The sequence below is a fragment of the Cydia amplana genome, chromosome 7 (assembly GCF_948474715.1).
Source record: "Cydia amplana chromosome 7, ilCydAmpl1.1, whole genome shotgun sequence".
Lineage (NCBI taxonomy): Eukaryota > Metazoa > Arthropoda > Insecta > Lepidoptera > Tortricidae > Cydia > Cydia amplana.
This window is the reverse complement of record NC_086075.1, coordinates 1982826-1996553: the sequence shown is the minus strand read 5'-3', so window position 1 is coordinate 1996553 and position 13728 is coordinate 1982826. Positions and strand designations below refer to the sequence as shown.

Sequence of the window (13728 nt, the reverse complement as noted above, 5' to 3'; positions counted from 1 at the left end):
GTAATCAAATCTAAGTCCTTTAATTCATTTATTATGTTTCTTAAGAAAGTAATCGAAATAGATGAAACGCCTACCTACCGTCTATTGAATAGGTATGCCAGTATCTATTCTTTATATCTTTATAAATTATTAGTCTTTAAGAGCAACCACTGTACTATACTTTTCTCAATAAAATTATTTGTATTTGTATTTGTATTTAGTCAAAAAAAGCATAAACCAAAAGGTTTAACCAAATTACTCATAAATTTGAAATAATGTTGAATGTATCTATTTATTTTATATAGGTATATAGGTAGGTACTTGATGTTTATTTACGAGTTCCAGAACAAGAGTGGTCATTTCAAATATCGTAGGTATCCAAGACCCTGTTATTATTTGGAAAAATAAATATATAGTTATTCTAAAATTCTGTACGTAATTATTTCTAAATGCCTTCTGTAGAGGAAGGCCCTTTTAGCCTTTTACTTTTCTATACTTTTAAATGTCATAGTTTTTAACCAACTTCAAAAAAGGAGGAAACCGACTTCAAACGTTTGAGTTCCTAGCGCATATAAAACGGCATAATAATATTTTATTTTATCCTTTTTGAAGTCGGTTTAACTTTTTTTTCAAAGATTATTTTTTCCCTGTCATTTCTCACTTAATGTCTGTTTCAAAATTGCACATATTTTGTAAGATATTTAAGTTTTTACTAAATATTTAGCTCCCAATATCTTTACCCTCTGTCAGGTTGGCAAAAATAAATTTAGTTTGACTAGTTTTCCGCTGTATTATTAAATACATTGCACACGCATTCTCTGTAATTATACGCATAAAACAAAAGTAGTACGTTACCGGAGTACATCAATCTTTTACACCGTATTTGAGATAATGCGCAATGCCTGTACACGATTACAACATCGATTTTAATGGGGTCCATAAAACAGATCATAATCGCTTTGTCTTAAGATATCTACATAAACACAGAGTACAATACGGTTTTTATGAGCGTGGAGACAAAAGTTATTTATACAACGAGAGGCCTGTGCCAGGACAGCATTAGAGCATATAGACCAGGTAGACTTTGACAATGCTTACTTTGTATAAACTTGGTAGTAAGATTGCATACACATCTAGGTATACTTGACGTGTAAGCTTTGCATAACATTTATAAATATTTGTATTTGTATGCTATGGAATGTAGCTTGGGGCCCGTTTCTCAAAAGCTACAAACTTTGTAATACAAGCGGAAGTCCCTTATATTCTAACAAAAGCTGTCAAAAAGTGACACCCGCACTTCTATTATAGGTTACATGCTTTTGAAACACAGGCCCCTGGACATAGGTGCCATTAAAAATAAATGTGGTTAATAAAATAAATAGACGTGACAAGGCAGTTACTTAACTATAATGGATGGATATGACTAGTGACATTGGTCAACCAGAGCTTCATATTTCGTCGCTTTAAAACAAAACATGAGTTATTTGTAATTTAGCATTTTCGCAACACGCGTCCTCCGCTCTGTCGCAAGCAAGACTAAATCACCATCCACCAACATTTTGTAACCGCCATTTACTAAATGACACTGCCACTAACTTACAATTTTATGCATTATGACGTGTTATTACAGTTTTTAATGTGCTATTGAAAACTTGCGTTTAATTTGTACATGTAGATAGTAAATATTACGCAAAACAAAGATCTCGTAGTACGTTTAATGTCGGGACGCTATTACGCCATGCGCCGTCCGACGATACGGATCTGGGTCATATTATGCCATTTCGTATATCTCAACAATGCTAATAATCAGTATTTTTATTACCCCTAATGCGTAGCTTAACTCCAAAACAGCTGCTTTAGTGTGGGAATAAAACAAGTGCATACAATTATCTTTTGGCAAGGCCAAACTTTATTACTCAGTTCGTATAAAAATACTTTTCACAAAGGAAGACGGAAATTCTATAAAATAACAGGTACATCAACTCAGGACTAAAAAAACATAACACCGATCAGGCTAAGCTTAAACAAAAATCACAACAAAAAATAGACTAAAAGGAGTATTTTTCAGTGCGTTTCGTGCGCGGGTCGAGCGGCGGTACCTCCAAGTATCTAGTGGACGCTACTATGCTTCTGAGGGCGCGCCGCTCGGCCCCCGCGCGTCGTATTACCGTGCTAAGCTTAAAATTTACATATCACATTCAGTTTCTGCTTCCTGCAGCCTCTAATAGCTCTCATGATGTCCATACTCGTGACCATGACCATGAACGACAACCGGGACGGGGACCTTCACCGGGTAAGGCACCGGCTTCTCAATGTGGACGGGCACGTGCTTCTCGATGTGGACTGGGTACGGTCTGTCGACGGGAACCTTCACGGGGTAAGGCACGGGCTTCTCGACCGGGTAGGGGATGTGTTTCTCGACGGGGTAGGGCGCTGGCACGGGCACCTTCACTGGGTAGGGCACGGGCTTCTCAACATGCACGGGGTAGGGCCTGTCGACGGGGACCTTTACGGGGTAGGGGACGGGCTTCTCGACGGGGTAGGGGACAGGCTTCTCAACCGGGTAGGGGACGGGCTTAGGCACATGCACGGGGTAGGGCCTGTCAACATGCACCTTGTATGGGACGTGTACGATCTTCTCGACGGGGTAGGGAGCGGGCACATGGACGGGCACCTTCACTGGGTACGGGACCTTCTTTTCAACTGGGTAGGGAGCGGGCACCGGGACCTTTACTGGGACATGTATGTGCTTTTCTACGGGGTAGGGCTGGGGCACGTATACTTTAACGGGAACGGGCCTGTCAACTGGCACATGGACCGGGTAAGGTACCTTCTTTTCAACAGGGTAGGGCGCGGGGACATGATAAGGTACTTTGACGATCTCCTTGACTGGGTAAGGGACGTGTTTCACGACTGGGTAAGGTTCCGGGACATGTACTTTAACTGGGTAGGGGACTTTCTTTTCAACGGGGTAGGGGATGTGCTTCTCAACCGGGTAAGGAACTGGGACTTTCTTGACCACGGTGATGGTTTTGTGTGTTTCATGGTGTCCATGTCCTCCGTATCCATAGCCACTATCCCAGCCGCTCTCAAGCCCGCCGTGGCCGTAGCCCAGTCCTATGTCGAAGAGTCCTCGCTTCTCGTGTTTTTTGTCGTCGGTCGCCGCCTCTTTGTTATCGGTCACTGCCACTTCTTTTTCTGCTTTCTTTGCCTCTTCCGCGTGTGCGAAGGCCAGAAGAGCCACCAGACTGGCAGCCACGAGCTGTAACAATCACTTATGTTAATTAGGAATATTTAAAAAACAATTAAAATGAGTTAAGGTCATGAGGGGTTAAGAGAAACATAGTTTGTTTTGCTCGGGGCAAGAAATACATTATGAGGATGAGGAAGTGTTTTTTCTCATCCCATCTAACTTTTCTTTGATTTAAAATTGACAGCAAAGAAACTAATTTCCATTTCTCTAGTGATGGCTTGAATGATATAAAGAATTCGCAATATAAAATGCAATTGGGGACTCTAAAAGTGACTCTCATCGCAAACAAAAGTAAACGCAACCGGGATCGTGTGTGATAGTGAATTGAAAGCATAATTAATACTAGACTGTCATTAATCGATATCCAGTGACAGCGACAAAAGCCTTTCCGCGTTGCATAATGCATGAGAAACTCAAACTAGAACAAGGAACAAGCTCCCGCGCACTGCACTTAGTCACTGTCACTATCACCATTTTAAATTTGGAATTGGCCACAATGGAAGAAAAACAGTTGAACACACCATGAGCTTCATGATGCTGCGCGTGAGTTGCACTGAAGTGAAGTCCTGAATGCGAATGATGCGTGTTTGGTCGTAGCTTCGCTATATATAGTGAGCAGCGCGCGCGCACGTAAAAAACGGAGGCAGTAGGACCATGTTACACTTTCGCTTGCGGGTTCGGACCGTGGATAGGAGTTTGAGGCTTAATTAGGTTTAGTTTGATCGGCGTAAAGCCTTTTTTAAATTTTAATTAGGTTATAAAACTGTTAAAACGGATTATGTCGCGAATATTGAATTTATACTACATTCCGACGTTTCGAACCCTTTACAGCGTTCGTGGTCGGGTGACCACTAACAATCAATCAGTTCAATATACGCGATATAATCCGTTTTAATAGTTTTTCACCAACCCAGCTCGTAAAGGCTTACTTTGCACTTCAAAAACCGATAGCAAAGTTACATTTTATTCACATGTGAGGCAAAGTAATCAAATGCAAATTTTGAGTTGTTTTCTTATGTTTGCTGGTAGAATTGACTTTTAAATGATGATTTTGGATGATAAATATTTAATAACATTCATTTGGTTTGATTTTGTTTGATATTTTACATTTAATATTTGCTTCGGGTTGGTGTGGTGAAAAATTTTGTGTTTCACTCGGGAGCAAATTTTGTTTAGCCCTCGTGCTTTGAAACCCTCGCAACACTCAAGATTCCATTATTCGAACCACTCGCTACGCTCGTGGGGTTAATTCTGGAATCTTTCGCTTGCTCAGGTATCAATATTAGCACGAGCGGTTAAACAACAACTTTGCCCCTTGTAAAACAAATAACTATATTATTAATTCATGAGTAAAAATGCTTACAAGCCTAAAAGTCCTAAAAAGCCTTTAGCTAAAAGACAAAATATGCAAATGATTATTACAGTCATAATATTGTTCCATATAGATTAGGTTTAGTTAGGTTTTCGTTTGACAATAATCTGTACACAGTGAAACTTTGCGATATCTCGGAAACTAGGTGTTATCAGCTAGTGCCATCTGTCAAGCAAGGGCAGGCTCAGGGACCCCCAGCACCTCCCTAATACGCGAGCGCGCCTCGGAGAAGGAGCACGTTGTACGAGCGTTATTGTGAATTCGTGCGACAAAAGTAATATTTTTCATTTATGTTTCGCAATTTTTTACCAAGATATAGAGTCTAGTTTGGCGTTATTTCATTTTTTGTTGTGTTCTATGTGTATTAAAGTTACTTTGGAGCTAAATATTTTTAAATTTCGTTCACTCTTTGGTGCAGTTTTTTTTTATTGATTCAAAAAACACCCCCTAGTCTCACAATGAAACATTTTTATGTAGTAAACAATGAAACATGATGTTCACTGAACACCAGTATCAGTACACAATGAAACAAACTCATTATTTTTAGGGTTCCGTACCCAAAGGGTAAAAGCGGGACCCTATTACTAAGACTCCGCTGTCCGTCCGTCCGTCCATCCGTCCGTCCGTCCGTCCGTCCGTCCGTCCGTCCGTCCGTCCGTCCGTCCGTCCGTCCGTCCGTCTGTCACCAGGCTGTATCTCACGAACCGTGATAGCTAGACAGTTGAAATTTTCACAGATGATGTATTTCTGTTGCCGCTATAACAACAAATACTAAAAAAAGAATAAAATAAAGATTTAAGTGGGGCTACCATACAACAAACGTGATTTTTGACCGAAGTTAAGCAACGTCGGGCGGGGTCAGTACTTGGATGGGTGACCGTTTTTTTGCTTGTTTTGCTCTATTTTTTGTTGATGGTGCGGAACCCTCCGTGCGCGAGTCCGACTCGCACTTGGCCGGTTTTTTATTTTAATTAATTAAAGACTATGTGCGAATATTGTGAAACTAAAATACCATGAAAATTGATAATAATTTGTCTATCATATGACAAAATATAAGATACTTAACTTTAGAAATGGCTGAGATAGGATGGTTGATATGTTGAATGTTTCATTGATGGCAAGGTTAAGGTCACATTCTCCTTTCCTTTCTCATTAATTGATTGAAAGGATGTATATATTAATGTAACTTATTTATTACAACGTTTCAATGTTTATTAAGGATGTTTCATGGTAGACTATATATATTACATCTGTTTCACTGTAAAAATTAGAGTGTTTCATTGAAAACATGAACAAGTACACAATGAAACAAAACTCATTTTTCAAAAAAAGCTTTATAATACAGAAACTGTTAAAAATAAGTAGAAACCAAGAACGCCATATGATAGCCAAATAAATTGTTTATCTTCGTACGAAATATCACACTCATAACTATTAAAACACCAGAGATAGGAAGGCTTAAACTTTTAGTATTTCATTGATCAACAACTAACCCTATACATAGTTCAATAGTAAATTTTTTTGTTGTGTAGGTAATTGAAGGTAAAATACTTTTGACATTCGTATCTTTAGATTGAAAGCCAAATTCACACTGTTACTGTTAGTTTATAAATCTTTTGAAAAATAAATGATAAAAAGTAAAGATGTTGAAAAGATTTAAATTAATTTTAAAAATAAACGGTTTTGAAATTACAATGTAAGCAATAAATAGAAACGCTGTATAAGTTCCTATTTAAGAAATAATAAAATCTGTTGTTTATAACAACAAAAATCAAACAATTTTTAAACATTTTCGTTCGAAAAAAAGTTTAAAATGCTGATCTTGTTTTAAATATCAAAAAGCACCAAATAAGATTTTTACTTCCGTCAATTTCTTCCTTATTAAGAACCTTATTTTCCTTAGTATCAACATAATAGTACGTCAAGCAGTTATGTAAATATTCAAATTCATTCATGCCCAGCAACCCGACTCGTTAAAGTTCGAGTACACATACCTTTCGACATTTCTACACAAAAACTATTGATGTCAATGATGTCTCTTGCGCTGCGCATGTTTACTTCTATACAGTATAGGTTACAGTACCGGCTTGTCAATATGTCACCTTTATATCAATACGCCAATTTAACCTTTCATACCTCCGTTGTGATTTGTGGAACAGAAAAAATCATTCTCGAAAAAAAATTGGAAAGAAATGACTAAACATTACTCAAAAACTTTGCGTGTTCGTCCGAACTGTACAGTTTTCTATCCTGTGTTAACAGCTTGAATTTTATCATAGGTACCTATCCAAATAAAAGGAGTACTTTTTCATGTAAATAAGAAAATGAACCTTTAGGGCCCGGCCACATGTCAGCGGTGCGGCGGCAGAAATCTGCGGCGCCGCAAACCGCTCTGCGGCGACGCCCGCCGCAACGCAAAATTTTGTACCGCAAAGCGCCGCAAAGCGGTGAGTTTCGCCGCGCGCGGTGCCGCCGAGCGGCGTGCGCCCCCGCAGATTTCTGCGGTGCCGCGCCGGTATTTCCTTTTGAAATGATTTGCATCTTCATTCATTATACGAAGATATGGGTTCACCCAAAATTTTCTTTTCAATTGTTTTTTTATTTCTGCGCCTTCTTAATAGCACTGGCAGTACACCGAGAAATTCAGTAAAATGCTGCAAATGATGTTAAAGGTATGAAAATCGGTACGATTGATCTTTACGACATTTGAAACAATTTGACCCGAAGCACCATTAAATAAAAAAAGCGGCCAAGTGCGAGTCGGACTCGCCCATGAAGGGTTCCGTATTTAGGCGATTTATGACGTATTAAAAAAAACTACTTACTAGATCTCGTTCAAACCAATTTTCGGTGGAAGTTTACATGGTAATGTACATCATATATTTTTTTTAGTTTTATCATTCTCTTATTTTAGAAGTTACAGGGGGGGGGAACCCACATTTTACCACTTTGGAAGTGTCTCTCGCGCAAACTATTTAGTTTAGAAAAAAATGATATTAGAAACCTCAATATCATTTTTGAAGACCTATCCATAGATACCCCACACGTATAGGTTTGATGAAAAAAAAAATTTTGAGTTTCAGTTCTAAGTATGGGGAACCCCCAAAATTTATTGTTTTTTTTTTCTATTTTTGTGTGAAAATCTTAATGCGGTTCACAGAATACATCTACTTACCAAGTTTCAACAGTATAGTCCTTATAGTTTCGGAGAAAAGTGGCTCTGACATACGGACGGACAGACAGACAGACAGACAGACAGACAGACGGACATGACGAATCTATAAGGGTTCCGTTTTTTGCCATTTAGCTACGGAACCCTAAAAACGAGATGAGTTATCTTTTTTGTATGGAATTTGAAAAAACTGTTTTGAAACCTATCGTGTGTGGTATTAAACGAAAGGGCTTTCTGAGCCTATATTTATACTATACTATTTTTATTAGTATTTAACTCTAACAAAATTTTGGTGGTAACTACTGGGAATAAAAATTCCCAGTATTTACCACCAAGCCGAGTTGGTGGTAACTACTGGGAATTATTTTTCCTACTAGTTACCAGTGGTAAAAGGTGGGAAAAAAAATCCCAGTAGTTACCACTGGTAACAACTTGGTGGTAACTAGTGGGAATAACCCGTGTGGGTTTAAGAAACGAACGTTAGTGAGTTTCTTAATAGGATCACACGAGTTTTAATGCCTAATTATGTACAGTTACATACACTACTTTATCTAAACACATACTTAAAACTAATTAAAAGATAAACTGTACGCCAAATGACGGTGAATGAAAACTTTTTTCACGCATGTCACGCATCCATAGTTTTTTTAAATTCCTAGACAAAAGAATAGAGTTCCTATTCTCATGTCACTCGAGATCAAATATTGGGCGGTTAATATTAAAAAAGCGGCCAAGTGCGAGTCGGACTCGCCCATGAAGGGTTCCGTATTTAGGCGATTTATGACGTATTAAAAAAAAACTACTTGCTAGATCTCGTTCAAACCAATTTTCGGTGGAAGTTTACATGGTAATGTACATCATATATATTTTTAGTTTTATCATTCTCTTATTTTAGAAGTTAGGGGGGGGGGGGGGGACACACACATTTTACCACTTTGGAAGTGTCTCTCGCGCAAACTATTCAGTTTAGAAAAAAATGATATTAGGAACCTCAATATCATTTTTGAAGACCTATCCATAGATACCCCACACGTATGGGTTTGATGAAAAAAAAATTTGAGTTTCAGTTCGAAGTATGGGGAACCCCAAAAATTTATTGTTTTTTTTCTATTTTTGTGTGAAAATCTTAATGCGGTTCACAGAATACATCTACTTACCAAGTTTCAACAGTATAGTTCTTATAGTTTCGGAGAAAAGTGGCTGTGACATACGGACGGACAGACAGACGGACAGACAGACGGACAGACAGACGGACAGACAGACGGACAGACAGACAGACATGACGAATCTATAAGGGTTCCGTTTTTTGCCATTTGGCTACGGAACCCTAAAAACATACTAAACTGACGTTTCATATCGATAACTGTTTTAATATCTATGGATACTAGAATAGAGACCCACTTGAGTTTTGACTGCTGTTCCAAATTTAAACTCATAACGATACTAAAAATTTGTAACGTTATAACTACTTATAACATTTAGTAGTACAAATTTTCCTACTACCACAGATAAGAAAGTTCTCATAGTAAAATTGGTTGTAATAAAGCTGGTCATTTCCTACGGTTTCTGAACGCATTATAGAGCACTAATGACATGTGTGTAGATAATAGTATTTTATGCAACCGTTGTTTAAGAGGGGTCAAAAAAGGCGAGTGGCGTGAGTAACAATTTGAGGCGAAGCCGAAAATTGTTAATAAAGACGCCACGAGTATTTTTTGACTCAGTTAAACAACGTTGCATACAATACTTTTTCTACGACCAAACACTTACTTTGAAATAAAATTGTTAACAAATATTTTTCATGTCATCTAGTGGACTTCTACCTACGGTATCTATCTGTTTTTAGTGATTCTTGTGCTATTACTGATATTTCTTCAGGCGTAGACACTAAGTTTTTGTCTTCATCCATTTTAACTTGAAAGACACACTGTTTTTTAACACAAAAGTGAAGTTTTCATTCGACAGGCGCAAGAGTATTCATATTCAAGATTCACAATATTCAAGAAGTAGCAAAGAATGGAGGGTACGAGCGGGAAAAGACTGAATGAAATTAAAAAAAAAAACATGTCTATGGTTCACTTATTTGTCAGATATGACATTCACACCCATAAGCGAGAGCGAGAAAGATATATTTCTTTCTCGTTCTCACTTATGGGTGCGACGAACCAAGGTCGCGTTGCGGTACGACAGTGTGTTATGACTATAAGGTTGGCAACAATGTATTTTTTAAGTGGCCATTACACGAAGTATTGTAAAAGAGCCAAAAAGATACTGCCTGTATGCACAAATGCTTTTTTAGGGAATAGACTAAAGACTTGTCTTGACAACTTTAAGATAAGGTTTTAAAGATGTGTGCACGAACCTTTAAATGACAAATAAAAGTACGGGAGTAGAAAAAAAATTTAACGGTATTGTATCTGGAGAAACCCAAACTTGGTATGTTTTGAAAAATATTTTTATTATAATTAAAAAAAAATTACTCAAATGTAATGATGTGATATATTTCTGGAATCGGCTCAGAAAGCCCTTTCGTTTAATACTACACACGATAGGTTTCTAAACAAATTTTTCAAAAATTTCATACAAAAAAAGATTACGTCATAACTCCTCTCGTTTTTTTTATTTGTTGGTGCTTCGGGTCAAATTGTTTCAAATGTCCTAAAGATCAATCGTACCGATTATCATACCTTTAACACCATTTGCAGCGTTTTTTGGCGAACCGCTATCGCTATAACAACAGCAAGAGCAGAACACGTGTGAAGGAATCCATGTCTGATTAAACAACTGGTAGTCGAATTTTATTCTTTACTATGCAGCGTGGCATCGCACGCGGCGCCGCACGCCGCTTGGCGGCACCGCGCGCGGCGAAACTCACCGCTTTGCGGCACCGCGCGCGGCGAAACGCACCGCTTTGCGGCACCGCGCGCGGCGCCGCGCACTGCTTTGCGGCGCCGCAGCGCGGCACCGCAAAATTTTGCGTTGCGGCGGGCGTCGCTGCAGATTTCTGCGGTGCCGCGCCGCGCGGCGGCGGCGGCGCCGCACCGCTGACATGTGGCCGGGCCCTTATAGCCCTTAACTGTCTTTAACCCGGGTATGTCTTCAGGAATGATGTGAACATAATTTTGAGTTTGACATCACCCGTACGACGTCGTTTTACGTCATCCGCATCAAAAGGTCGAGCCTCGGACACGACCTTGACACAACTCAAAGTACATACAGTCGCCATCAGATATATCGGAGCGGCTAAGGCGCCCACAAATATCTGAACACACCTCTATTGTCGGGGCGTTAGAGTGCGTGTTCAGATATTGTGAACACCTTATTAGCCGCTCTGATATATTTGATGGCGACTATTTTTTTTTAATCTTAATTTTTAAAGGGGTTTTGTCACACAGTGACTATGTCACCCCTGCAGTGAGATCAAGTAATAATGTAATAGCATTACTTACACTACTACATTATTTTTAAGTAGGTATAGGTTGCATAGTAGGTTGGTAGGGTGGTTGGGTGTGTGGTGTTCTACTCTATATGATTATTAAATTAAAACACGAACTCCACGTATAATCTATAATATAAATTTCTACAAGCGCTAAGACTTATGCAATAGCAAGCAAGCGAATAGGTTGCGTTTAGCGTAAGCGCGAGCGGCGGGGCTGAGCGGCACAGGTTCGGCGTCGAAGGCGATCGGATGCGCTCTGAGGCTCCGTGCGGCGATCTGGGAGCCGGTCCGCGGTGGTTTCCCCCGCGCGTCCTCTTCAGCCCGCTGTCGCCTGGACGGGTTTGCGGCTAGTGATGTGCGCATGTAGCTTGAGTGATGCGCCACATCACCCCCCTGGGAGTGCTAAGGTCCATCTGCGGAAAACAAATTAGGAAATCTGACAATGCGACCAGAACGTGTTTTCCTAACAGGGTCTTCCTGCTTAGTTTCGGAAGACGGGACAGCAGCTTGCTGACGACCGTCTTGCTCGGCTAAAGTGAAAGCTGGCTTTACTCTATCTATAGAGACTGTCACAGGTCCTCTATTCGATTCCACTGTGATTGTTTTGTCTGTTCTTGAGAGTACTTTGTGAGGTCCAGTGTAAGGCTTTTCCAAGGAACGGCGGACGGCGTCCTTGCGAATGAAAACATATGTTGCTGTTTTGAGATCCTCGTGTACAAAAATCGACTTTGTTGTGTGATGAGATGCCGGCTGCGGTTTGAGGTGAGAAATGTGCTCTTTAAGCCGTGACACGGATTCAGATGGCTGCAACATGTCGTGAGGGTGTGCGTTAGAATTGAAAAACTCACCCGGGATCCGTAATGGCTCACCATAAACCATCTCCGCAGCCGAGCACCGCAGATCCGCCTTCCAAGCCGTCCGCAGTCCCAGCAACACGACGGGGAGCACGTCAGTCCAGCTCTTCTCGTCGTGGGCCATGATGGCGGCCTTGAGGGTGCGGTGGAGCCTCTCCACGATCCCGTTCGCCGCTGGGTGGTACGCCGTTGTGTGGCGCAGATGTACGCCGCAGAGGCGCGTCAACGCCTGAAAAAGTTGTGAATTAAACTGGCGTCCTTGATCAGTTGTGACAACCTGCGGGCAACCAAATCTCGAGACCCATGTTTCACATAGTGCCTTTGCCACCGACTCAGCGGTGATGTCATGAAGTGGCAGTACTTCGGGCCAGCGTGTGAACCTGTCCACAGCTGTGAAACAGTATCTGAAATCGTGTGAAGGTGGGAGAGGTCCTATTAAGTCAATATGCACGTGACTGAATCTCTCACCAGGAAGCGCGAACTGCCCGAGTGGAGAAGAGGTGTGACGCTGTACTTTCGACGACTGGCACGCGATGCAGGCTTGGGTCCAGGCACGGCAATCTTTCCGTGCGTTGGGCCAGACATACCTTTCCATGACCAGCTTGGTTGTTGTCTTCACACCTGGATGACTCAGACAGTGTATGGCGTCGAAAATCTGCCGTCGTAGCTCGCGTGGTACGTAGGAACGAGGCCTAGACTGTGAGACGTCGCAGACCAACGTGATGAGGGTTCCTGGTACTTGAACTTCCTTGAGAGTGATGGAGGAGTTGTTGGGGTCCAGGAGCTCTTGCATCTTAGGATCTGTTTTCTGCGAACGAGCCAGGGTCTCCACATCAGGTGGCTTCGAAATGGCCTCGATCCGAGAAAGGGCATCTGCTGTAATGTTTTCCTTACCAGATATGTGTCTAATATCGGTGGTGAATTGGGAGATGAAATCGAGCTGATTTAACTGGCGAGGTGAACAGTGACGGTCTCTCTGCTGGAAAGCGTATGTGATTGGTTTATGGTCGGTGTAGATCACAAAATGTCTGCCTTCAACCATGAACCTGAAATGCTTGACGCTTTCGTACACTGCCAGAAGCTCCCTGTCGTAAGCGCTGTAACGAGACTGGGCCTTGTTCATCTTCTTCGAGAAAAATGCGAGTGCCTGCCATTCTTTGTCCACCAATTGCTGAAGCACCGACCCAAGGCTGAGTTTGAGGCATCACAGACGAGAGCCAGGGGTGCATTCATCACTGGGTGAGCGAGAAGGGTACATCTAACGATACTTGCTTTGCAACTGGCGAAGACTTGGAGAAGTTCAGGAGTCCAACTGATGGGATGCGAGCCTTTGACCTTCGGACCAGCTAGCAGGTCGTGAAGCGGTGCTTGCTCTTCAGCAGCATGTCGGATGAAACGCCTATAGAAATTTAATATTCCTAAGAACCTGCGTAGGCCGCTTACAGTCTTCGGAGGAGGGAAATCTCGAATGACCTCGATCCTGGTATCCAGAGGGCGCGTACCTTGCTCCGATATGTGAAAGCCCGGGAAGGTTACCTCGCGCTGACCGAACACGCATTTCCTCTCGTTGATAAGCAGGCCATACTCTGCCAGGCGTTTGAAAACCTGCTCCAGGTGCTCCAGGTGCTCGCTGTGGCTTCTGGAATATACCAAAATGTC

General features: G+C 41.2%; 2 protein-coding genes across 2 annotated transcripts in view; one reads left to right on the top strand and one right to left on the bottom strand.

Moving 5' to 3' along the window:
• The window catches only part of LOC134649375 (angiotensin-converting enzyme), a 265129-nt gene that overhangs the window by 109390 nt on the left and 142011 nt on the right, over positions 1-13728 (top strand). The window lies entirely within an intron of this gene.
• Positions 1861-3897, bottom strand: LOC134649350 (skin secretory protein xP2-like). Its single transcript, XM_063504063.1, has 2 exons — positions 3754-3897; positions 1861-3241 (listed from the first exon to the last, which is right to left on the bottom strand). Exons 1-2 carry the CDS (start codon positions 3763-3765, stop codon positions 2201-2203), a joined length of 1053 nt encoding a protein of 350 aa, XP_063360133.1. The 5' UTR covers positions 3766-3897; the 3' UTR covers positions 1861-2200.